General features: G+C 40.1%; 1 protein-coding gene across 1 annotated transcript in view; it reads right to left on the bottom strand.

Moving 5' to 3' along the window:
* Window positions 1–26,895, bottom strand: part of LOC138597326 (mitochondrial intermediate peptidase-like) — a 46,128-nt gene that overhangs the window by 11,843 nt on the left and 7,390 nt on the right. The window contains exons 10-18 of the mRNA XM_069668915.1: window positions 20,079–20,131; window positions 19,033–19,186; window positions 18,767–18,844; window positions 16,260–16,467; window positions 15,366–15,475; window positions 15,020–15,094; window positions 12,737–12,853; window positions 10,379–10,500; window positions 6,717–6,790 (exon numbers count right to left, since the gene is read on the bottom strand). Of these exons, the coding sequence (XP_069525016.1) occupies window positions 6,717–6,790; window positions 10,379–10,500; window positions 12,737–12,853; window positions 15,020–15,094; window positions 15,366–15,475; window positions 16,260–16,467; window positions 18,767–18,844; window positions 19,033–19,186; window positions 20,079–20,131 (991 nt within the window). The remainder of the gene's footprint in view (window positions 1–6,716; window positions 6,791–10,378; window positions 10,501–12,736; window positions 12,854–15,019; window positions 15,095–15,365; window positions 15,476–16,259; window positions 16,468–18,766; window positions 18,845–19,032; window positions 19,187–20,078; window positions 20,132–26,895) is intronic.

Below are 26,895 nucleotides of genomic sequence, written 5' to 3'. Positions count from 1 at the left end.
ATCATTTGGCTGAGTATCATTGCCAAAGCAGACATGTTTACTCGCTTGAGGCTTGTACAATGACTGATGGTTAGGGAAGACAGCTAGAGGGATCAATATGACCCATGCGACTATCCTGCACACAGGGCCTTGGCCTATGATTAAAGAAGCATTAACTTCAAAGAGAGTCATTAAAGCAAATATTGTCAGTTTAACAACAGTTAATTGAACAGTAGATATAATAACAAAGATCTGATCTGTTGGTGGCTGTAATTTCAGAGGCTAGGCCGGTTGGAGGTGCTGGTTTGAGCTGTGAGAAGGACAATCTATTGGAGGAAGGAGGGGATGACCCTGAGGGAGAGATATACAGTACATTCCCAAAAGTCACCTGATATTTCTACTCCCTCCCTCTCCCTGTCGGCCTCCTCTAACCTTCTCTTCTGCTGTCCTGCTCAGACATGCCAGTGGCTGCTTAACGTGCGAAAGGAGAAATTGATTGGACGATGAAGGGAAGAGGGGAAAAGGGGGAAATAGCTTAAACTATAAAAAATAAACTACAGCTTCTACTGAAATGTCATAATACGATGAGCTAAAGCTTCAAGGGTACAAAAAAAGCCTACCAAAGTGCCAAAATATAGCTGAACAAGAGAGCTTACTGCTATTCTTAAATTAGCATACCATGCTTTTGTCTGAATGCTATCAACAGCATGCTAACGTTCTTACAATGACAATGCCAACATGTTGCTATTTAGCACATATAATGATTGATTACCCTTTTCAATATCTTAGTTAAATGGATTCAGCAACAAAAAAAATACAGCTGAGGTCAACAGCAAGGCTATAAAATGTAAAATATCCATTATTGAAAAACATAATTGATTTACGAGCCTGCTCTTTATCAATTACTTGCTTGCATCTGGCTCCGCACCTGATTATCTTAAAATTGCTATTATTTAGCCAATTTTTTTAAAAAAAAACTCTCTAGACCCAAATCAACTAGAAAATTACAGACCAATCTCAAAGCTTCCATTTTTGTCCAAAATCCTTGAAGAAATTGTCACTGATACATTCCAATCTGGCTTCTGCAAAACACAACACTGAGACAGCATCACTAAGGGCATTCTGCAGACAAAGGTGAATACTCCATCCTTATCCTTCTGGACCTAACCGCTCCCTTTGACACCATCGATAAGGCCATTCTACTTGATAGGTTACATAACTGGCTGGCATTTCTGGTACAGCCTTAAACTGGTTTCACTCATATTTGAGTAACAGATATTTTAAAGTCTGCATTAATAATCATGTGTCCCCCTCTGCTGTGTGGAGTTCCACAGAGTTCAGTCCTTGGACCAATCCTATTCTCACTATACATGCTTCCTCTAGGTACCGTAAAATCGGGAATATAAGTCGCACCTGAAAATAAGACGCAGTCTGTTTTAGGGGGTATCCCAGAGAGAAAAAGGTTTTCTATAGCTATTTATTAATAAAAATAAATAAAAAGTTATTTTAACACTATTTCCTATGGTAACATTGATCGTTGTGAGGGTGGCGGCTGCAATAGTGATCATGACGGTGTATGTCTTTGATGAAGCCTTAGCAACAATCAAGTTAGTTTTCCTAACTAGGAGATGTTGTAGAAGCTTCGACCAAGACAGATTAATGCGGAGGTAACCACTTAACAACCGACAACTTTAGCTAGATTATATCGTCTGGCTTAAATATCGTAACACAATAACATACCTCTCTCTGCATTTTATATTGGTGTATTGATTGCACTGGAGGAAACAGCCCACTTTTTAGATGAAAAAAAATTATTAAAAGTGCGTCTTATACACTGAATTTTGTGGTTATTTGTTTAGCCGATTTCATGATGTATCTTATCACTGTTATGCCAATGATACTCTATTTATTTTTTTACTTTGATTATCTATTTCTCTGCAAAACCAAATAACCTGAACCAACTGTCCTCCCTTCATAATTGTTTAGCTGCTATCCAAGAATGGATGTCTCTAAATGTTCTCCATTTAAATCCTGATAAAGCAGAAATACTTTTTATTGGACCTGATAACTTCACCACTGCGGTTCAACAGTTATTGGACCAGTTCAAATATCAAACCTACCGCTAAGAATCTCAGAATCATATTTGACCAGTGTGTGTCTTTTGAGCATCATATCACTAAGCTTGTCCTGTCCTGTTTCCTGCAGCTAAGAAATCAATAATCAAATCAGGTCTCGAGCTATTAATTCACACTTTTATTTTCTCCCACCTATATTATTGTAATTCCCTTTACACATGCCTCAGCCAATCATCTCTCAATCGTTTACAGTCAGTTCAAAATGCAGCTGCCAGATTTTTAACTAGAACCAGCCGACATATCCCAGTCCCATATCTCCACTGTTCCTATATACCTCCATTGGCTTCCTGTAAAATTCAGAATAAACTACAAGATCCTGTTAATTACATAAAGCACTGCATGACCTCACCCCCAGTTACATTTCAGACTTTCTCGTTCCATGTTCTACTTCTCATCCACTCTGATCATCTAATCTCGGCCTTCTATCAATCCCACATTTTAATACCAAAACAAAAGGTGATCGCGCATTTGCTGTTTTAGCCCTAACTCTCTGGAATCATCTTCCACAATCCATCAGATCTGCTGAAACTTTCAACAATTTCAAGAAGCTGCTAAAAACTCATTTGTATAGATAAGCCTTCTTGTAGCTCTCCATCCCTGTCTTGTGTTTAAGTTTGTTTTCATTTTGCTTATTTCTTTTTTGCCTAGTTTAACTTTGTGACTTTGCCTTTTGTTTTTGTTTATATGCTTTTTATTCCTGTGTTTGTGAAGCACTTCGTAATCTGGTGTTTAAAAAAGTGCTCTATAAAAAAGCTTTACTTACTCACGATGTAAATTCTTTTTCAGTTTATCCATACAGTGCAGGTACAGAGGGAAGTAGCTTATCCATGATTCAATTTTATGATGTTTATGTTCTCTTTTTTTTTAGAATAAATGTTTTTTTATTTGTAATTCAATGTTACAGTTAGTTATAGATATGATGGTATCCTTGTAGGTTAAGTTTTCATTAAAATGTTTGAATGTATGACATAACAAGAGTCAACAGCCATGCTAGTGGCTCTGTGAGACTGTAGTTTGGAAAGCCCAGTGGTAAGTTAAATAGATAAACTTTGATGTTTAGCAGGTACGATTTTTACAATGTTCACTTACTTTAGCATGCGCTGAACAAAAGCGCAGCTGAGAGTTAGCATAATATAAGACAATATAATCTTTATTGATCCCTCATTGGGAGAAATTAACAACAGCTCAAAAAGATAGGGAAAGGAAAAATAGTGAGAGGTGGTAAATACAAACAATAATAGTAAGTTAATAAAAGCAACAACAATAATATCATTGATAATAATAACAAAGAAAGAAGTAATCATAATGGTGGTCTGGGATGCAGTCATTTTCCTGAAAGTTTCAGGACCATCTGCCCCCGACATTATCTAGAGTTGCCCTTTCACACATGTCCCTCACAGTGGGAGATGTTCCCTGTCGGACGAGGATGAGGGAAGGGGGGACGGGGGCAAGTACGTTTAGCGACTAATTCTATCATGTTTCTTTTATTATCTGTTAAAAAGATCGTCATCCACGATCGATTAACTTACAAGACACTCTCCCCTTGTACACTGTCTCTCACATAACTGGAGCAGCGTCTCCACACACTCACAGACGTCTGTTGGTATGTCCCTTTTCTAAAGGCATCCGGTCTGCTTTGATGAGGTGAAATCTGTCCGTCTGTGTGGGTGAAGTGCATGATGCTGCACTCAGTACTCCCTCTGCAGTCTGGTCTAAGTCTCCATCTTATTAGGGAGCAGGGCTCTACACTAACTTTTTTCCCAAGGAGTACATGTGCTCCTAAATGAAAAAATTTAGGAGCACAATGAAAAAGATTCAAGTAACAGCACGTTTATTAACAAACAATTCACTATAGCCTATACATTTATAAGGCGCCCGCGTCTGTGCGAGATCCTTCCAGCATTCCCTCATTGTTCATCAGTGTTTCCTCCAGGATTGCAACGGTGGCAATAATTGACACAAAATGTATGTAGCGGAAACGCTGCATTACACAAAACTCTCATGTGATTGGCTCATTGTGGCTTTTGGAATGTGGGACTTGTAGTTTTTGAATGATTAGCAAGGGGGAAAAGATTACAGTAGGTGGTAAATCATTTTTCCAGTTTGCACACGCCTATTTTAAGGGGCAAGTGCGAGTGAAATACTCACACTGTAGAGCCCTGTAAGGGAGAGATCTCACATTTAAAGATCGTACGGATTGTATGTTCTGTCTTTTTCTTTCCTGATGATTCGAGAAACAAACTCTGCATCTCCTTCTCCTCCTCCTTAATTTCGCCGGGATGTCCGGCCTCTCCAGAAGGGGGAATACGTTACTGCGTTACCTACTGAGAGAAGTTATGTCTGAGCACTTGTCTGAGTAGCGTTTGCCCTTTACGCATGACGGTTATATTGTCAGGACGGTGTGGAGCCTACTGTACGTCTATCTTTGAATGAAGGTGAAGTGATTTTAGACTCTGACTTAGATTTCAATCACTTTAACAAGGTCAATAAAACATAATTTTTTCACCATAGTAACATTGCTACAGCCAGACCTTTTTTTTTTTAATCGCAGAAAGATGCTGAAATTTTAACCCATGCTTTTATCACTAGCCGTCTAGACTATTATAACTGTTTTAGTTTTTACTGAATTACCTGAAAAGTCTCTGAGGAAACTGCAGCTTGTTTAGAACGCTGCTGCCAGAGTCTTAATGCAAAAAAAGAAAATCGATGACATAACCCCGCTGCTTAATACACTACACTGGCTACCTGTTTCTTTAAGAATTGATTTTCAAGTTTTTTTACTCATTTATATAGCTTTAAATTACCCGGCTCCTCCCTACATCAGAGATCTACTGTCTGATGTGTCCCACACAAGCACTGGTGAGAGAGCTTTCTGTTTTTATGCCCCTAAAATATAGAACTCAGTGCCTCTCGATAACAAAATGGCAAGCTCTGTCTTTATTTTTAAAAGGAAATTAAAGACCTTTTTTAATCTGGCTTTTAATTTGGAGTAATTTTATTGCCAAAGTTCTTACCATTCTTTTATACAAAGTTTTATGTGTGGTATTTATTTTGTCTTATACTTTTTACTGTTTTTAATTTATAGATTACTAAAATTTTTTTGGTTTTACTGCAGTGACTTAATTTGTTATTTATTTTTTACTTAAATTTTACTTTCTTCTTCCTTGTTCTAGTCTTTTAAAATTGTATTTGTTGTTGTCAATTTATGTTGTATTTTTCTGTCTGTTTCTGTGTGAAGCACTTTGGGTTGCATGCTTGTATGTATGAAATGGTGCTTAAAGATAAATAAAGTAATAAATAAAGTTGAGTTTTTTCTCTGATGAGCATGTGTGGAGACACTGCTCGTGACAGGTGTGGGAGAGGTAGAGCGCTAGGGGAGAATGTTCAGTAATCATCAATAGTGTATGGCAATCATGGACAGATAAAATAAGAAACATGATAGAATTAGTCGCCAAATATACTTGCGCAGCCACCCAGGTATAGCCAATATGTGGGAAACACTGTGGGTGTTACGTGTGTCATTGGTGTTGGGGGACGTAAATCTCCTTCGTGTGTGCACTAAAACCAAAACATTTCTGTTCATTCCGGTATTGCAAAATCCATGCAGTGGCAGAACCTGACACTGGTGATGGTATTGAAACCGATATGCTGCCCACACCTACTCAATACCAGTGGCTGAGGCAGAGTGATACACAGAGTGATAAGTCCCATTGATGTTGTTCTCTATATCCGCCTCTTATCCAATCAGATGCCTTGGTTGGAAATAACTGTTGTATAAAAACAACAACAAAGAGGCATTCACAAGGACAGCTACATATTCTCTTCCCGTTTTCAAAAGCTGCTGTAACTACGACAACCACCAATGCATTCGAATGAAAGGCGCCAGTTAACATGGTCACTCGTGAAACTGAAACACCGGTCTCTATTGTTTACTCTTCCATTCTCCACTGCCGCTGCAAGGCAGGCGCTCATGACATGACATGCCAGCTCCCCCAAAACTGAAGCCAAAACCTGCCTATCGCCCCCTGGGATAGTGGCTGTTAGATTAGGGAGCGCTTGATTTGATATGCAGCAGACTTTTCTATGGGCAGAGCAGGCATTTTAAACGTCAAATGCTGTCAATCAATTATTTTAATTGTGGGAAGCCAAAATCGTGATCAGGATTAATATTCGATTAGTTGTGCAACCTCTTTTTGGGCTGGTTTTCCGCTTGGAAAAAAAACACAAATGCAACTGCAGTTTACCCTCCGGGCTCTCAAGCGTGTCAAAACAAATCAAACGGCAGTAGGTTTCAGTAATTATGGAAAACACATTTTTTCGTGCTAATAAAATTAACTGTAGTAACCAAACTTAATAGAACCTGGAGATAAACTCTACATAAAAGCAGCTACATCTGACAACGGCGGATGACCTGTACAAGGTAGTTGACTGCTGCCTTAAAGCTCTGGGGTCAAAGGTGAAGTCCAAAAATAGCAGAGGCATATAACCCAAACATTTTGTTGAACAAAATAAAATAAAGGGTTCCATGAGTTGAATGGGTTAATCTGACATTCACGCCAATTTTTTTTTCAGTAGCCGGTGGGTGGAGACGTGATACCTTACCTTCCACCATTAGCATGGGCTCCTTGGCTCCTCCATGGGCTAGCATTTCCCGACGGTAACGCTCACCCATGTCCCTGACAGAGAATAAGGAAATACAATGACAGAAGAGAACAAAATTAGATTGCTGGTAGTATTCTCCCCTGTCAGCTCCACACACTCTGTCAACCCCTCAGCTACTGCTGCTGCCACCCTGAGCCCAGGACCAAGTCTCCTAAGCTACCTGTTTCACAGTAAGATGACAGGAAACAGAGACACCCTGTACCCTTACATCCATAGTGTTACTCTCTTACCATCGACACAAGGTTACAAGTGACTGAAAAGAGAGTCAAGACAGTGATCTAAAGAAGACATCTCAAACTGTGGATTTGGGAAATACAGGAGCTGAATGAGTTAAAAATAACATGTCTAAACTGCATAACATGCCTCAGTGAACCACAGGAGCTTATGATACAACTGTTGAACACTTAAACAGTTTTGTATGATGGCCCTTAAGTGCAAAGCACAGGATTTCACAGAACACATGAGAAACACAGATCTGTGTTATATCTGCTTGTCTCCTAACATCTGTCTTCTCCCTTCACTTTGTCATTATAAACTCCTTGTGGGTCACAGCTCTAGGTGTGTAACTTACAGCATGTGGAGATGTAGTTCATTCTTTATAAAGGTTGTACATGGAAATACAGGACAGATCGTGACTGTTATTAAGTAGGGGAAAGAGCACAGACAGATCTGTGTTATTCTATCTGCTCCTCTTCTCTATGCTGAAAACTGAAATAAACCTATTTGGCTTGGCTCTATCGGGCTGTATAGAGGGATTTTCCCGATGAATAATGTGGCTTGTTTGTGGACCTACAAACAATAATCTGTCATCAGTAACATCTGTCATTGCCCACAATTATATTAATTGTATGCAGTCTTGGGATGGTTCCTATGAAGCTCCTTAATGCTGCAGTGTTTTGTGATTTGCTGTAGTGTTTTCTAAAATGCAGTAGTGTTTTTTGATTTGTTGGTGTGTTTTCTGAAATGCGGTAGTGTTTTGTGATTTGCTGTAGTGTTTTCTGAAATGCTGTAATGTTTTATGCGGTAGTGCTTTGTGATTTGCTGGTGTGTTTTCTGAAATGCTGTAATGTTTTGTGATTTGCTGGTGTGTTTTCTGAAAAGCGGTAGTGTTTTGTGATTTGCTATAGTGTTTTCTGAAATAATGTAGTGTTTTGCGATTTGCTGGTGTGTTTTCTGAAATGCTGTAGTGTTTTATGTGGTAGTGTTTTGTGATTTGCTGTAGTGTTTTCTGAAATGTGGTAGTGTTTTGTGATTTGCTGTAGTGTTTTCTGAAATGCTGTGGTGTTTTATGCGGTAGTGTTTTGTGATTTGCTGCTGTGTTGTCTGAAATGCGGTAGTGTTTTGTGATTTGCTGGTGTGTTTTCTGAAATGCTGTAATGTTTTGTGATTTGCTGGTGTGTTTTCTGAAAAGCGGTAGTGTTTTGTGATTTGCTATAGTGTTTTCTGAAATAATGTAGTGTTTTGCGATTTGCTGGTGTGTTTTCTGAAATGCTGTAGTGTTTTATGCGGTAGTGTTTTTTGATTTGTTGGTGTGTTTTCTGAAATGCGGTAGTGTTTTGTGACTTGCTGTAGTGTTTTCTGAAATGTGGTAGTGTTTATGCGGTAGTGTTTTGTGATTTGCTGGTGTGTTGTCTGAAATGCGGTAGTGTTTTGTGATTTGCTGGTGTGTTTTCTGAAATGCTGTAATGTTTTGTGATTTGCTGGTGTGTGTTCTGAAAAGCGGTAGTGTTTTGTGATTGGCTATAGTGTTTTCTGAAATAATGTAGTGTTTTGCGATTTGCTGGTGTGTTTTCTGAAATGCTGTAGTGTTTTATGCGGTAGTGTTTTTTGATTTGTTGTAGTGTTTTCTGAAATGTGGTAGTGTTTTATGCGGCAGTGTTTTGTGATTTGCTGGTGTGTTTTCTGAAATGCTGTAATGTTTTGTGATTTGCTGGTGTGTTTTCTGAAAAGCAGTAGTGTTTTGTGATTTGCTATAGTGTTTTCTGAAATAATGTAGTGTTTTGCGATTTGTTGGTGTGTTTTCTGAAATGCTGTAGTGTTTTATGTGGTAGTGTTTTGTGATTTGCTGTAGTGTTTTCTGAAATGTGGTAGTGTTTTGTGATTTGCTGTAGTGTTTTCTGAAATGCTGTGGTGTTTTATGCGGTAGTGTTTTGTGATTTGCTGCTGTGTTGTCTGAAATGCGGTAGTTTTTTGTGATTTGCTGGTGTGTTTTCTGAAATGCTGTAATGTTTTGTGATTTGCTGGTGTGTTTTCTGAAAAGCGGTAGTGTTTTGTGATTTGCTATAGTGTTTTCTGAAATAATGTAGTGTTTTGCGATTTGCTGGTGTGTTTTCTGAAATGCTGTAGTGTTTTATGCGGTAGTGTTTTTTGATTTGTTGGTGTGTTTTCTGAAATGCGGTAGTGTTTTGTGACTTGCTGTAGTGTTTTCTGAAATGTGGTAGTGTTTATGCGGTAGTGTTTTGTGATTTGCTGGTGTGTTGTCTGAAATGCGGTAGTGTTTTGTGATTTGCTGGTGTGTTTTCTGAAATGCTGTAATGTTTTGTGATTTGCTGGTGTGTTTTCTGAAAAGTGGTAGTGTTTTGTGATTTGCTATAGTGTTTTCTGAAATAATGTAGTGTTTTGCGATTTGCTGGTGTGTTTTCTGAAATGCTGTAGTGTTTTATGCGGTAGTGTTTTGTGATTTGCTGGTGTGTTGTCTGAAATGCGGAAGTGTTTTGTGATTTGCTGATGTGTTTTCTGAAATGCTGTAATGTTTTGTGATTTGCTGGTGTGTTTTCTGAAAAGCGGTAGTGTTTTGTGATTTGCTGGTGTGTTTTCTGAAATGCAGTACTGTTTTGTAAATTGCTGGTGTGTTTTCTGAAATGCGGTAGTGTTTTGTGATTTGCTCTCGTGTTTTCTGAAATGTGGTAGTGTTTTGTGATTTGCTGGTGTGTTTTTTAGAGTCTCCAATTAACCTGACGAGCATGTCTTTGGACTGTGGGAGAAGGCTGGAGTTCCCGGAGGAAACCCACCAATACACAGGGAGAATATGCAAACTCCACACAGAAAGGCCCACTTCATCCGAACCATGGTTCAAACTATGAACCTTCTAGCTGTCAGGCAACAGCGCTAATCACTGCACCACGATTATCCTGGAAATAAGGAAATAAATTCCTTTTTTTAAATTTAAACTTCAATATTGTGTATCTAAATCCAGAAACAGTGAAATGGTTTGAATATTTGGGAAAGTAGCAATGACGAACTAAAATGTGTCTGCTGTTTTCTCCATGCTCTCTCCTCTCTCTCTTGCAACACTTGTGTCTCAATATTGGAGTAGTAAGTTTAGTTTAGATTTTGTGTAAATACTAACTTGTTTGGGAAAGCCCTTACACAGTAAAATATGTATTTTACATTAAGATACACATTTAAAAAATATTTATCAAGCAATCCACTATTACAACTGTGCATACAGGCAAAGCAACTAGTGACATCTATTACACTCCAATGCACACTGTGTAGGTGATTTATCAGGAGGCCTCTGGGGGTTTAAAACTTGATCAGGCATTTCCTTTTTGCTTGGAACTAAACCTTTACGCTCCAAAATTCATGAAAAGTTGGCTGACCTGTTCAAAGGATCCTGAATGAAGCACTGTTTCCACACCATTGAAGCCACGGCTCGGGACATGAGGTAGGAATAGTACTTGGCCCCATAGCCAATGAGGTGGCTGAATCTCAGCTGCCATGCCTATAGAGGAAATTTAAAAACACAAACAAAAAACACAAGCCGAAATATTATCACCTAAAAAGAATGGCAGCTTAAATATTAAAAAGTAAATAACAGAAATCGTCTTTTACCATGTTATTGCAGTCAAAACATTATATATTCAGTGAATTAATTGAATCAAATAATGTTGTACCTTTAATTTATCTCCTAATGGGAATATTTAAGTCCTTCATATCAAAGAAAGACCTGAGTACATTTTTTCAATAAGGCACTGCATAGTTTAAGAACCAATAATAATGGCATTAAACACTATTTGATTCCACTGTATTTCCTTTGTGGTTTTTGGCTGTGGACGTTATGGAAACAAATAGGCAGCTATTTAAGCCAGAGCCTTTGAAAATACTCTTTGAAAGACTTGTCACAACATGCCACAAAACTCGTGGACTTCCAAGCTCTTCTTTGTGAGCAATCCCTTTGCCTCAGATCAAATGATTGTCAAATTTTGTGAGAGGCACAAGTGGATGAAACTTCAGTGAGATATCCTTTTGATTGTTACATACAAAGGAGATAAAAACACCAAAGCCTCTGTTCCCCTTGTAGGTAATATAAAAATGTTTTTGTAGTTTTTAAACCTAACTAGAGGGGTTTTGTTGGGCAACTACACCTTTTTTTTTTTTACATGTGTGGATTCTATGTGTGTGAACACAGTTTATTAAAAAGAGGAGTAAACACTGATAGCATTCAAACAAAGAGCCTCACTTAAAAGAAAATGTCAACACAGTGAGCAGATTGGTTTTTTTTTCTCAAATATAATTTTCAGTTCAAGGGTTAGCATGTGGTCTGTGTTACTAACTGCTGATCCTGTCTTACAGCATACTGCTCTATCAACTGTACACACGTCAGCATCAGCAAATAATGTTTATTATCTCTGGCTATCCGTTAACTTTTACTTACTGACATGTTCTCTTTACTGAAGAAACTTGCCTGAGAAATGAGAAGACAAAACTAAGACAAAAGCCTAAGTAGAGTCTAAGGTTCTGATCAGACAGAGCGCGTTTTGCTGGCTGTAAAATGCAAAGCGCACCGCACTGCCTTTTCTTTTGACGCCTACAGTTAAAAAAAGAGCAGCTTGTGCCGCATTTTTTTTTTTTTACTGTTGTTAGGCAATTAGCGAATCATTAGCTGTCATTAACATAACTGTTCTATTGTAAACCGTCTACATTCATCTGATTGGACAATAAGAAAAAACGCCAATGATGTCGGGAGCTTTTCTGCTTTGAGTTGAAGTTTTTTCAACTTGAGACGTTTAGAGCATTTCCTCAAAAACGTGAGGTGCACAGAGTGGAAAAACGCAAGCTGCTCTGCAACGCAAAAGCAGCATGCAAAAAGCGTCCCTCTCATTGAAAATAACAAAAAGACTACCCTAGCTGCTAAAACGCTTCCCATCTGCTAGTGAAGGATCTTAACAAATTGCAATGATCCAATTCAGAGAAACTTAAGCACAGTAATCATCCTTAGTTTTTGCAGAGTTCAAATAAGGAAAACAATCCCGCTGCTGTTAGCCGTTTAGCACGTGAAGGGGAATTGTCTGTTAGAGCTTTCAGATTGGTTCGAAAAGTTGAGAGAAATGACTCCGACAGTAGGAAACTATATAACATAAACCACAGTCCATGGAGAACGAGCTAAAGAGTGGAGTGACTCTGCTGCATGGGACACTGAAGTTTGGGAGAATATACAGTACAATAGTTTTGTAATCTCTTTTCCTGTACACCCTCATAATTATAGTCCCGAGTAAATGCTCTATGCAGGCCATTGCTGGCTGAATTATAGTCAAGTTTTTGATTCCCTTCTCCCTCCGGGCCTCATTCCCTTGCAGACAGCTGCAAAAGTGGGGGAAAAATAAAGAGCTTGTTCCATTTAAGGCCTGGGAGGGGAGAGAAATTCAAAGTGTTCCTCTGCTTTGTAATTTTAGCAGAACTTCATGAAAAGGCTTTAATCCCTTCCATGATGCTGTGCTTGGGTAAAATATAGGAAACCAGAAAGAAAGAAAGAAAAAGGAATGGGGAGGAGCAAGGGAATCGAGAAGCTTAAGGGCTCCTCATTTAAGTTTTCTTTGTTTCTGTCCTGTGATCAGCTGAGCAGAGAGAGGACAGTCAAACACAGACTGTAATAGATCTAAAGATACTATATTATAGAGATGAGATACTCAAAAGGTGAACAAGTCAAAGTCTGTTAAATAATACAGTGAGAGATTTACTGTATTGGGCGCATAAGGCAAGCCATAGAATTTCTGTTGCATCTCCTTCAGGATGTCCGTGGTGGAGCAGTTCTGAGGTGCGCTGTGGTAGATCTGGTCCAAGACAGCATAGAAAATCTGCCCAGAAAAAAAGATTCAAATAAACACATTTCTTTCTGAATCAGTCCTAAATCCATATATGACAAGAACAGGGAATATCTATATTAATTAAAGCCGCAAGCGGCAATGAACGGGCCCTCGCACCCGTGGCCACGTTGGGGCTTGCTGGGGCCGCGGGGTGTGCTGAAGACACGGGGTGCACCTCAGAAGCGGGGCGTGCATGAAGCACAGGATGTACTGTAGCCACAGGCTGTCCACCAGTAGGGGCTTGGTCAGCATCACCCAAAATTCCTATGGAGATCTGTTCAGGCCGAGACTATAATCTTGCATGTGAAATTTGAAGCTGATATAACATTGTATGTGACAGGTAGTACTGACTCTTACCAGTAGGTGGCGCTATGAGTATGAGCGAAAAATGATTATGTAGACCTGTGCAGGCCGGGACTGTTATCATGCATGTGAAATTTGGAGCTGATCGGACAATCTATGTGAGAGTTAGTACTGGCACTGCCCAGTAGGTGGCGCTATAACTATGAGCGAAAGATTAATATGTAGACCTATTCAGGGCGGTACCCTCATGAAACCTGTGAAATTTGGAGCTGATCGGACAATGTATGTGAGAGTTATTACTGGCTCTGCCCAGTAGGTGGCGCTGTGACTATGAGCAAAAAATGTATATGTAGATGTGTTCAGGGCAGTACCCTCATGAAACCTGTGAAATTTGGAGGAGATTGGACAATGTATATGAGAGTTTATTCAGGCTCTGACCAGTAGGTGGCGCTATGACTATGAGCGAAAGATTAATATGTAGACCTGTTCAGGCCGAGACTATAATCATGCATGCAAATTTTGAAGCTGATATAACATTGTATGTGAGAGGTAGTACTGGCTCTGCCCAGTAGGTGGCGCTATGACTTTGAGTGAAAAATGTATCTGTAGATGTGTTCAGGGCAGTACCCTCATCAAACCTGTGAAATTTGGTGGAGATTGGACAATGTATATGAGAGTTGATACAGGCTGTCACCAGTGGGTGGCGCTATAGGATTGGTAAGGAAAGGAGTGTGTAGATCTGTTCAGGGCGGGACTCTGATCAAGCATGTGAAATTTGGTGCAGACAGGATGAAGTACGGACGAGTTATCAATGCCTAAATGTTATGGCGAGGCATCATGGCGAAGGTTATATTCGTGGCGCCGCCAGGGTCACGCCCTCTGTTGTAACTTCACCAAGTTTTCTCACAGACCTTAATCAAGATCTTAAGAGTTTCCTGACATGAATTTGAGGTTAATATGTTTTACCACCTTGGAGGAGGGGCTTGTAGAGTAAAACATGTCACTTCCTGTTTCCAGTAGCGGGCGCTAGGCCTGATGGGAAATGTTTTCATGTAATGGTGTTGGGGCTGGGATTCTTGTCTGACATGTGAAATATGAAGAGGATAGAAGACTGTATGTGAGAGTAACAGTGATTTTCATTTTTTGGCATTTTGCCCAAAAAACATCAGACTTTGACCCCCAGCCAAGGCCACGCCCATTCTCAAAAACTCAAGCTTTTGATAACTTTTAATCTTCAATGTGTTGTCAATAAACTGAGCGACTTTGAAAAGTCTGGGAGGAAGTCCCTAGGAGGAGTTCGTTAAAGTATGACCCCTGGAAATCGCCAAAAACACGTCTTATTTTGAAATTCAAAGCAAAATGGCTGACTTCCTGTTTGGTTTGAGGTATGGGTGCAAGAGGCTTTTTAGTGCATCTTGGGCTGTTTAATATGCTTACCAAATTTCATACACCTAGGTGAAAGTAACCTCTATGGGGAGGCGTTTTTGAAAATTTCTAGGGGGCGCTATGGAGCCATTTTGCAACAGTCATCTGCGAAACCCACAAAATATCAAATTTTTCACCAGACCTGATGCACAGTCCAAATTTGATGAGTTTTGGGGCATGTTAAAGCCGCCAAATATGCGATTCATTTGGCACCAGAAACAAACAAACAAACAAACAAACAAACAAAGAATAATAATTCCTTCAATTTCAAGAGGTACTCGCACCGCTTCGGTGCTCGGGCCCTAATAAGAGCAACCACTTATGTTTTAAGATTTCTCTATTCACTATCCATAACTAATTTTAAGCTCAACACTTAAAAAATTATATATTTGCTGCTGCACATGATACACGTGGGGTTGGTTTTTGTACCTGCAGCTGGGTGTCTGCAGCCCCGCACACCTTCTTGGACTCACACAAGCGAGCCACCATACTCTCAGGCAGAGGCTGAGCAGAAGCAGACACAGACAGAATTAACATGTCAGTTAAACATTCTTTTCATCTCATCAAACCTTCTAGGGCCATCTTTTTTTTTATTATGTTCCAATTTTTGCTTCTAAAATATGTTCTGTCATGCATCATACAAAATAGACTGCGAAGAGTAATAGTTAAAACAATATTTTAATGATAATGTACTGGTTAATATCTCTCTACAACTGCTTAGTAATGGTTTTAGCTCAAAGAAACATTTGACTTTCATTTTAGTTTCAATGCATACCTGTCCAGTTTCATAGTGCCGTGCAAACTGGCTGATGACTCTATAGTCGGTGGCAAAGTACTCCATAAGGATGGAGGGGACCTCCGCAAAGTCAGTTGCACATCTAGTTCCTAAAGGAGAAATGTGAAATCTTAAATATACAGAAATAAATATACAAAAAAAGTAGTGTAAAGGTTTGTGCGGCAAAGCTCATCCTTACTGTGTGCAGACATATTGCTCACTCTTTACCTCAGCATTCTTGCTGGTGGTGCTTCTCATGAGGACAGTGCAACAATAAAACCTTAACTTTGATGACTTTGACCTTGACCTGACGCGCAACTGAAAATGCTCATGAAAATGTCATTTTGACCATTCAAGGTTGATTTAATACAAGTTACATAACATCTGATGTTATGTAACTAAAAGATATTGAGAGGTGAAAAATGTTGCGATAGGTTATTGGTATGACACATCTAGACATGATGTTAACATGGTGTTTAAGAAGAAAAGAAAGAGCCCCACATTGTGTAAATGGATACTGTTATTTGGGTGAAATATACTTTTGGGATTATGAATTACTAGATGAGATATTGTGAAAGTAAAACAGAAAGGAATGACAGCTTTGGTAGCCAGGGATAACCTAAACCTTCCATGGTGCTTAAACTTAGTCAGATATACCCTTCATTATAAATTTGCCACACTATAAGGAATAACCTACAGTTCTGTATCCAAGGATGCCGTTCTAGCTTGTTACATTTGGGAACAACATAGCTATCATTTAAATACACAGGACACTGATCACCTCACACAACAATTCTAGATTGCTACTATGACGTGTGCCAGGTAAACAGTTAAAATACAGCTACTGAATGATACAATCCTGACTCTGTTGATGTCAATCTGCCCTATGCTTACCGGTCACATGTTGGTAGCGAGTGCGTCCCAGCATGGAGTGCATGGCATGTCCCATCTCATGAAAGAGGTTCTCCATCATGCCCGGGGTGAGCAGAGTGGGGGCTCTCTTGGTTGGGTGGGGAAGACTCAGCATTAGAACCACAACTGGAAGCTGGTACTGACTTGTTTCTTGGCACCAGCGGCCACCACGGATGGTGAAGTGACAGTCCTGGGAGGAAGGGGAGGTGGTGAGACCTTTGCAAAACTGCTCAAGCTCTGTCAGGTTGCATGGGGATGGAGCGTGAACAGCCCTTTTCGAGTCCAGCCACAAATTCTCTATTGGATTGAGGTCTGGGCTTTGACTTGGCCACTCCAGAACATTCACCTTGTTGTCTTAAAACCATTTTTGTGTAGCTTTCTTTGTATGCTTGATTGATTATGTATGCTTGTATGATTCATGTGATAAAAACAAAAAAAGGGGAAAACATCCAAGGGGGTGAATACTTTTATAGGCACTGTACACAACACAAATTAGAGAGGCTGATTTTTAAAGATGATTATTTAAAATTTGAGGAAAAACACCAAAACTGACCTCCAAAGATCAATGGAGCTTCTCTTGTTCCTCAATTGCACAATAAACTCACTTAAAATCAATATGTTCCATTTTAAGGTAAAAATGTGTAGCCTTAGGCACAAAGAACCCTTTACTACTGACCACATTTGGCAACTGGCAAGCATCACACTCACTTTTCTCAGGAAGACTCATTTATTAGGTATCCCCAATCTTTCAAATCAATATTTTAACGCATGCACGTTCTATTATTATGACCCTCCGCCCGCCCCATAGTTTGAGAAATCAGGAAGCGATGCAGCCACAATGTTGTGGATAGCATGCAGAAAAAAAAACTCTGTGAGCAGAAATGGATAAAGAAAAGGGTCTTTAAAATGGCAAATTCAGCCTCAAAGCCCTGCTAGATGGTTCTATGGACAAGAAAAAAGTTATTCGTCGATGTGAACTAAGTTACCACCGGCAGTGTGGTAACTCATTAATAATGTCATTAATAATGTCCCTCGTGCACACGCGGCTCATGTGCTGTGAGAACTGAATTGCGACAGAAAATATTTAACTTTTGTGACTTAATTAAACAGACTGTTGATGAAGACAGTCAACATTAATCGCGAGTTAAATATGGACAACCATGCAATTAATCGTGACCAAATTATTTAATTTTAAAACCATGAAACAGGAAGTTGTTGTAACTCCTTCATACAAGGTTGAATCTGCTGATGACAGTCCCTCCCTGAACAGTTCTACACACCATTTTTTTTGTCATGGTCATATCGCCACCTACTGGTAGTAACTACAATGTACAATCAACTTCAACTTTCACATATGATGACAGTCTCGGCCTGAACAGATCTACATAAAAATTTGGGTCATGTTGATAGCAACGCCTACTGGTGCACAGCCCGTGGCTTCAGCACATCCTGTGCTTCATGCAAACCCTGCTGCATCATCAACATCATCATCATCAGACATCTCTTGGTTGTCTAGATGAAGTATTCAATTTCTCAGAATTTGTTTTTTGTAATGTTGAATATTTTCACTACCTTTGAAATAGGGGTTTAAATCATTGTCAGCTATTATCTCAACCCTGGTATTGTCAAATTCTTTGTGTGCAACCACCTCTCTGCCTCTCACCTTCAGGCTCAAAATAGCTTGGTGTCATAGGTTGCGAATTCAAGACATGGGTGATGAAAAACGAACATCTTATAATATGTTATACTATACTATAACAGTATGTTGTGCTGTAATGTAAATGGTGACTGCAAATTCTCGCTCAATGTATCTCCAATGTTAATAAAAAACAATTAGAAAATGTTTAAGTCATGTCATGTTTCCTTTTTTTATTTACAGTAAAAGTATTATTGTCCCCTAGTCTTTCAGCGGGTTTTGGTTTTATGCAGTAGGAAAACAGTCCATATGGGGAGCAAAAGAGCAAAAAAACCTCAGCTGTGATACAGTCCAGTAACCCAGTGCCTATCATCTGACGGTTTTTCACTTTTAATTGAACTCCATAAACAGACATCTATAAGTGCCATAATGAATACGGTCGCACATCGTGTCCAACATCATTGTCATTTCTAAAGTTGCTAGTTGGACTGTAAACAATGAACAGCACATGCAAAAGGAATTCTTGGACTGAAATAACCAGTGGCTACAACAGAGGCCTCACAAAAATTGACCATTGCTTGCAGAGGCTTAATCCTTATGACGCTGTCACATGATAGCCAGTGTGTTCAGAGTTTCATTTTGACAGTGATTCAATTCTAAACCTTTAATTAGTGTCGCTGATTGCATCAGTGCGTTTTCTTTTCATGTGTCTTATAATCAGAACTATCCTAATATATCAAACTGCATGCCATTGTATAATATTAATTAACTAAAAATATGGAAAGCCATATTTTCAGAGGAGAAGCTAACATGAACTTGTAAGAACTTTGGAAATGAGTGCCAGTATATTCACCTGATGAGGTTTATCTGGGCGGAGAAAAAAGTCACAGTAGATGTATCCCAATAATCCCTCTGTCTCATGTACAACAGCCTGGGAATGCACACACATACATAAACACACAAAAAAAGCACAAACAGTGTAGACCTTTGCTATAACATGGTAGAAAACATCTCAACAAACAGACTTCAGCAAACAACAATCATCAAACCATAATTCATATTAAAAAAAGGCAAAGAACCCACACAATCCCAGGCATTGGCACTATAAGTCAAATTTACCAGTTTTCGGACATCCTCGCTCCAGACCTCTCCAGCGGCAGGATGCTCGGACATGAGGGACACACCATACAGCTGAGAGAAGAGGTTGTTCAAACCCTCCATACAGGCGCCCAAAGACAAATAGGGACTATAAAGACTAGGCTCTATGTTGTACCTGTCATGAGCAAAACAAGAACAAAGGAATTTATAATAAAATGAGCAAAACAAGAACAAAGAAATTTATAATAAAATCAGACTACATCCTAAATTTCTTTGGGAATCTCATGCCAGCTAGTAAAAGAAGACAAAAAATTTCCTCCACCAAAGGAGTTGGGCCCTCTCCTATATCACAGACCTCTTAAGCCCTTACACTACCTCCAGGGCCCTCAGATTGTCTGACATGGGCCTCCTGGCTGTCCCTCACTCTAGACTTAAACTCAGAGGTGATCGCAGTCACGGACCCACAGACTGTGGAACAGCCTGCCCTTTTAAATCAGATCCGCCCCCTCTGTCAACTCCTTCAAGTCTCGGCTCAAAACACACTTTTATAGACTAGTATTCGACCCTCCCTGTACCGAATAGGCTGCTTTATTACTGTGTTTCGATATTTTATTTATACCACATTTGTTATTTATACGTTGTATGTGTTTTCTATGTTTTGTTTATTCCTTGGGTTGATGTTTTTGACTCTTCTGTGATTGATCAGGTTTTTGGCTTAGTACAACACTTTGGTCAGTTGCAGCCGTTTCTAAAATGTGCTTTCTAAATAAAATTATTTTTAATACTATCAATTGGCTAGTAACTTGAATTTGGAAGTTGCAGAATACTAAAGATGATCAATGTTAAAATTAGTTGGTTAAAAAAAAAGTAGAAATTTGTTAATGTAACATTGCTCTCTGGTTGCCTTGGGGTTACTGTGTGCAAACCATGAACTGCAATTACAGTGAACTCTGTTGCATGCTGTTCTCCGTCCATCTCACAATTAAACCCATGAAGAACATAGTAATCAAGATTACTATGTCAAACAATTGCAGCCTGAAAAATACTATAACAGACTATTGACTCACCTTTCAGCACGCAAGACACCACTGAGGAATGGATGATCCCATGGCATGAGCTCCTTTAAATAATATACAATATCACACAGATTAGACTTAAACAGAGTTGTAAACATTTTGGCATTTAATGCTACGTAAATGGACTGTACTTAAATAGCATTACCATATAACATATAACATACCATATAACATTACTATATAACATTTACCATTTTAAACAGAGTTGTAAACACTTTGGCATTTAATGCTGCGTAGTGATGAGGGAGATGCAATATTCATTTAGCAAACTTCAGGGGCTAAGAAAAAGCAAAAAACTGTAGTACTTCAAGTGGCCGCTTGGCTCCTAAACTGAGCCAATCCTCATTAAGCTCTCTACAATCTCGTGAACCCATCGGCTCAATTCAATTCAATTTAATTCAAAAGGGCTATATTATAATTACAGAAGATTAAGAGATTGAAAGAAAATGTGTAAACAGATATGTAAGATTGCAGCATTGTAATCACTTACAATTCACTTCATTTATAAAATTTAAATAAAAATAGGTAGGGTTTAACACAAAAATACAAACTGAAAAAGGTGAATTTGCTGTGGAAGCGTATAAGGGACATTATTAAAATAATAATGTAAACTTGAAAATTGGCAGGTATGGAAGTTTTTGGTTATTGGTTAAAATCTTTTTGGGTGTTTGTAATCAGTGGAAAGTATGTGTCTCTGATGTCTTGGTACAGTTGGCAGGTAGTTCAGAAGTGTAGCTCTGTTTCCACCTCCTTTTGAGTGCAGTGGGTGCCTGTCTCTCAAACAGAGGCTCTCCTCACCGAGTCTGTACATAGTCAGAGATTTTCTTAGTTTTACATAAATCACAGTGCTTAGGAGCATTCCAATTGCTGATTTTTGGTTGATTCTTTACAATGTGTTAAATCATTTTCTTTTGATGTTTTATAATTTGGTTTAGACTAATTGGGTTTCTGTCTGGTGGCTTTACTTGTGAAAAGAGCCCCAGAACCAGCTGGCTGAGGGGGCAGCTCTCTACAGTCCCTGCGGAGGCAAAGGCCTTGTTATGGAGCACATCGGGGTCACATTCTTTAAGGGCGCATTCACACCTAAAGTCTGTTTGTTTGGTCCGAATCAAAGACCAATTCTTACAATGTTGCATTTTGCCTCGATTTGGTTCATGTTCGCACGGCACCTTTTACCAGCAGATTAAAAGTTTTGATGCGCGGGGAAACTGCTCTCTGATTGGTGAGAATTTCCACGTGGGAATATTCCCTGAAGTAAACAAAGTAGGAGAGCACACTGATCAATCACACTTCTCATGATCTTTAAGGTTTTGTTGTCCGAGTTTTTAACCCACAGTTCCACAGTTCAATCAATTCCATTCTCCTTTAGTTTTTCATTGAACAGTTTGAATACCTCTGTGTTCTTGTGCGTTTCCACAAGCATTTATGAAATTGTTTGGTCAGCCGATATTTCTATTTCCTCATTGCTTCCCCCCTGCTGTACTCTACTCATCTCGCTGCGTGTCTCTGCAAATGTCAGCACCCGTAAACATACTACAATGCACAGTTTTATGGTTTGATTCCTGTATTTGGTCCTACTTTAAGTCTGTTTACGTTCTCACCACAATCAAACCGGACCGTGGTTCGTTTGGAAATGGACCGAGACCCGTCTTTTCTAATAGACCATGGTCCAGTTGTTTGGTCCGCACCAGAGTTTCATTCCGCCGTTCACACCACATAAGCGAACTGCACCGAGGGGACACGCTCCAGGGTTCAGTTTAATGGGACTAAAAAAGGCTGGTGAGAACCCGCAATTAGATGGTATAAAATTTAAATGCTCTCATTTGAATTTTGATAAGTAGTATATATACTGTAGTCCTAATTCTGCTCTGCATGCCTTATTTGGTGTTTTCCGTGTAGTTTTTTACAATGTTACGATGATACGATTTCATTTAGCAGACACTTTTGTCCAAAGCGATGTACATCTGAGAGTTAATACAACACAAGCAACAATCAAGACAGGAGGGAACAAAGTCGAAAACAGCTTTGAGTGCGATCGGACACTGGTGTCAACAGGCAGTGTATAGGGCGTTTTTTGTTGTTGTTTTTAAATAATAATAATCATCAGCAACATCAACCAGATCAGTATAGTCATCATCATCATCATCATGAAAATCCTAGTCAGCATAAATCCTCGATGTCATCATCATCAATATCATTAAGTGCAGAGGTGTTCATGAAAGAGCTGGGTCTTAAGCTTCTTCTTAAAGGTGGAAATAGACTCTGCGGACTGAATAAAGTTTGTAGCTCATTCCACCAGCTGGGACTAATGAGTAGAAGAGTCTAGTTAGCGACTTAGGGCCCTGTTGTGATGGGAGTACCAGGTAGTGTAGTGTAGGGAGTGTAGACCTGGATGAGGCTGTTCGGGTATGCAGGAGCCGTTTTTGTTGCCGTTTTGTAAGCAAGCAACAGGGTTTTGAATTTGATGCGAGCGGCGACTGGGAGCCAGTGGAGGGATATGAGCAGTGGAATGATGTGTACCGTTTTGGGTCGATTGAAGACCAGTCGCGCTGCTGCGTTTCTGGATCATTTGCAGAGGTTTGAATGTGCATGCAGGGAGGCCTGCCAGAAGGGAGTTGCAGTAATCACTGCGTGATATCGCGAGAGCCTGTACCAGCAGTAAATGGTAAATGGACTATACTTATGGGAGAGAGGACCACCATATCATCTGTGAACAATAGGCACTTGCCTTCAATGTCTAACAGGAAGATGCTAGGTGCTGCAAACTGTTCTAATGCCCTTGCCAATTCATTTATATAAATGTTAGAGGGTCGGATTTAAGCTGTATCCCTGTCTAACCCCCCAGGCTTTGGGTGAAGAAGTCTGGCAAAAAACAATCTTTACAGCATACTTGTTGTTTGTGTTCATTGAGTATACGATGTCTTAGGTTTTTCCCCAGATGCCGCTTTCCAACAGTTTGCACAGCAGTCCCTCATACCAAATTGAATAAAAGGCTTTTTTTAAATCAACAAAGCAGGAGAATAATTTTCTTTTGTTTTTGTTTATTTGGTTGTCAATTAGGGTGCTGAAAGTGAAAATGTGGTCTGTTGTACAATAATTTGGTAAAAAGCCAATTTGTCATTTGCTGAGGATATTATTTTCTGTAAGGAAATGGAGGAGTCTATGGTATAAGATTATACAAAGAATTTTCCCGAGGTTGCTGTTGACACAGATGCTACGGCAGTTATTGTGGTCAAATTTGTCTCCACTGAAACTGCGTAATCAGTTATTGGTTCTAAATAACTAAGGACGATGTTAAAGAGTTTCAGTAAAGCCAATTGGAATTTGAGGTCTGTAAATTATTTTTTGTTTAGGATACTGTCAAAACCTTGGTTTCAAGTGACTTTATTTTGTCCTGTAGTTTTTGTTCGGAATTCGGGAATCCAGCAGGTTCTTTTATGGTTAACTCCAGACTTAGCAGTTCATCCTGTAAGTGTTTTTACAATTTCTTCTGCTCTATGGGGCAAAATGTATGTTTGGCGAGTAATTCATCATGTTTATTTTTTTATCTGTCAAGAAGATCGTCATCCACGGTGGATTTATTTACTGTACACTCTCCCCTTGCGTTTTGTCCGTCACATGTGACGTCTTCCGTTAAATATTGACCTTCTAATTCTGTTTTAAAAGATTTTAGTAGCAGCTGTGTGGTGTTGGTTGTATGTCTCATTGGTCGGTATTGATCTGTGTTTTTTGGGCGACTTTGTAAAACATGCAGCTTTTGATGAAAGTAAACAGAGCACATACATGTAGGAAGAGAGATACAGAAAGAGCTGCTGTGTGCAGTTACAGCAGGTGAAGGTGTGTGGTTGGAAAATAACAGAAGCAAAGTGAGCAAATTACAGTAGTTTCATGAACAAACACTAACACATGGTGGAGAAGAATGAAGCACAGTTATAGTGGAATTACTATATAACTTTCTTTAAATAGGGTGACGTATTGTCCGCTGCAATACCCCCGTCCCCTCCCTTCCTCCATCTCTTGCTTGCGCTGAATGTTCCTGAGTATTACCTGCTGCGTTCACGCATGGGCTAACTCCGACTTCTTCCCAAAATTTTACTAGGGGGCTGGCAGGAGAAAGTCGAGTAAAGTCAGGGTCAAAGATTTGGTGGTTTGCGTTCACACATGTAGCCCACTGGACAGGATGTGAGGAAATGTTCAAGAGTGCAGTGTATGTGTGAAAGGGGTTTGTGATGGTGTGGAAAGACAGCTGACAGGAGGGAAAGACCCCAATGGGGCTGTCATGGGCTTACCTATCCATGACGGCAGGCTCTGTCGCTCTGTTAAAGCTGCAGTAAGTAAGATGGAGAAGAGAGTGGACTTTGCTTCAGAATTGAAATGCTTCAGAGAAGATTACAACCTCCAGGTCCCTCCCTCTCTCTCCATGGCGCTCAGTCATGCCTCCAAAGCCCTCCCCGCAGAGGAGGCTGTCATGCTTGTGCAAGCTAGTAACCACAGTAACTGAAGAAGCCAGGTACACAATATGGCGGACACACCGATAAAAACATGAAATGACAACAACTGCAGCCGTTGTATTACACTACCAACACTATCGAAGCAGATAGACATCAAACCAGTGCAAATCAGTGTTTTTGCTGTGAACGGTAATCTACAGCAAATTCTATTTGGCAAAAACACCAGCATTTAGTTTGCTAACAGAAACTGTGGAAAAAACAGAACCAACTAAGCAGTAACACACTGACGTTAACAACATTTAGCCGTGAGAGCACAGGCACACTGAACTATCAGGACAAAGTCCGAAACAGTAACACTGCCTGGGCACTTCACGGAGATATTTTCAGCCACTCCGCCATGAAACAACGCTAATCAGCAGCTGCATTGGGAACAAGCTAACATTAGCCCAACTACAACACCAACGTAACACAACGTCACAGTAACCGCAGACATCTTAGCAATGTGGAAACATTTTTTGAAAGGAAATACAGCAAGAATTAAGCTGGGGTAATTAACTGTCAAGACGAACTGTCTAACTCAGCATCACTTTTTTATACTTTCTGGTCCTATAGATCTCTCCACCTCGGAGATGCCGCTATGATGTACTCTGGTTTCATTTCTGTCTCGGTCCAACTCTTTCTTCTTAGCTTGCCTTTTCCTCATTTGTCTTCTTTGGTTTAACAGTCTTTGTTGAGTACGCCGTAGTTGGTAATGGAGGGATGTGCAGTTTTGTCATTCCCAGTGGTTGTTTTTAAGCCTTTGTGGACATAAACCGGCTGACGCTGTGCACAGTGAAGAAATTGAGCTTGACCGTGTGAGCATACGAGGAGGAGTGGTGCCGCACAGCGTGTGATATACAGCAGCCTGAGAGACTGCTCAGCTCTGATTGGTTGTTGTTGGACCGTGACGGTAGATTTTTTGCAAATGCCATTAGGGGCACTAGGAGGAGCCAAAGGAATGTGATTTTTTTAGACATTATCTCTCTCATGATCTACTGCATGGATAAAGTGACAGTTTGAACAAATATGACAAAAAGTTAGTTTTCATAATGTTACCTATTGAACCTTTAAAGGAATAGAAAATTCTCATTGGCTGACAACACAGTAACGGACCCAGGCAAAAATATGACAATGACGAAGAAAATCAGCATGGCACAAACAACATCAGGACAAGAGCTCCAACTATGTAGCTGCAGCTGGGTCAAGTGCTTGAAGGAGGCAAGGCCGGTACCTTGATAATTATCTGTTAAGAGAAAGGTCGAGTAAGGCAAGTGAAGCTCAATGGCAGGATTCAACCCACAGTTCATCGAGCATCAGGTACTGCGAGGAATTCAAGCATGAGATCTAAGAACCTGGAACCTAATTGCCCAATTGCAGCCTGCTTCAAAGAAGAACATCCAAGGCTCATCAAGAGAACTAGCCAATATCCAGCAGCAAGAACGTGGGCAACAATTGACACAGACCTGAGCAACAACTTGGGCCGACTCAGAGGAACAGTAGAGAAGAAACTGGAGAAAATGAATTATCTGATCTACTTCTACAGGGGAGAAAGGTTCAGAACAAAAGAGCCAAGAAAAACTACCCCTCCCAAGTCCAGACGGCAGCAAAAAAATTGAGTGCCCTGTCAAAGAGAGAAGGGTTTTAGCAGATCTGAAGGGATGCCTGGCAAAGCTGCAAAGAGCAGAAAACCTCAGAACTCAATGCAGAAGGAAGGAGAGGGCATAAGCATACTTCTCCAAGGATCCCATCAGATTTTTCAAAGGACTTTTCACAAAGGCAAGGAGCTGGTTAGTCTACGCTGCTGGGGATCGGCACACCAAGGCGGCGGCTCCACATTTCCTCTTTGGGCCGAGCCTAGCCAGGCCTCATGGATGCGAGCCCAGCCACCAGACGCTTGCCGTCGAGCATCCCCCCCAGGTCTGGTCTCAGGAACATGCAAACCCCTCCACCACATTAAGGTGGTGATACAGTTAGCTATATCAAACTGGGACCTCCAGCAGGCATTGGGGTGATTTGCAGCCGAGTGTGAAGCGGTTGGGATGAGAGAGAAATTAGTTTCCTCTCAAGTGCATCTGGGCTCAGCCTCATAGATAGGGTAAGGAGCTCAAACATCCGGAGGGCGCTCGGAGTGGAGCCGCTAGTCCTTTGCATCGAAAGGAGCCAGTTGAGGTTGTTTGGGCATCTGATCAGGATGCCTCCTGGGCGCCTCCCTTTGGAGGTTTTCCAGGCACGTCAAACTGGGGAGGTGACCCTGGGGCAGACCCAGAGCTCACTGGAGGGATTATATATCTTGTCTGGCCTGGGAACACCTCATAATC

Source organism: Semicossyphus pulcher, unplaced genomic scaffold (assembly GCF_022749685.1).
Source record: "Semicossyphus pulcher isolate SPU_LCO1_2020_fin unplaced genomic scaffold, fSemPul1.0.p SCAF_19, whole genome shotgun sequence".
Lineage (NCBI taxonomy): Eukaryota > Metazoa > Chordata > Actinopteri > Labriformes > Labridae > Semicossyphus > Semicossyphus pulcher.
This window is presented reverse-complemented; position numbering and strand designations above follow the sequence as displayed.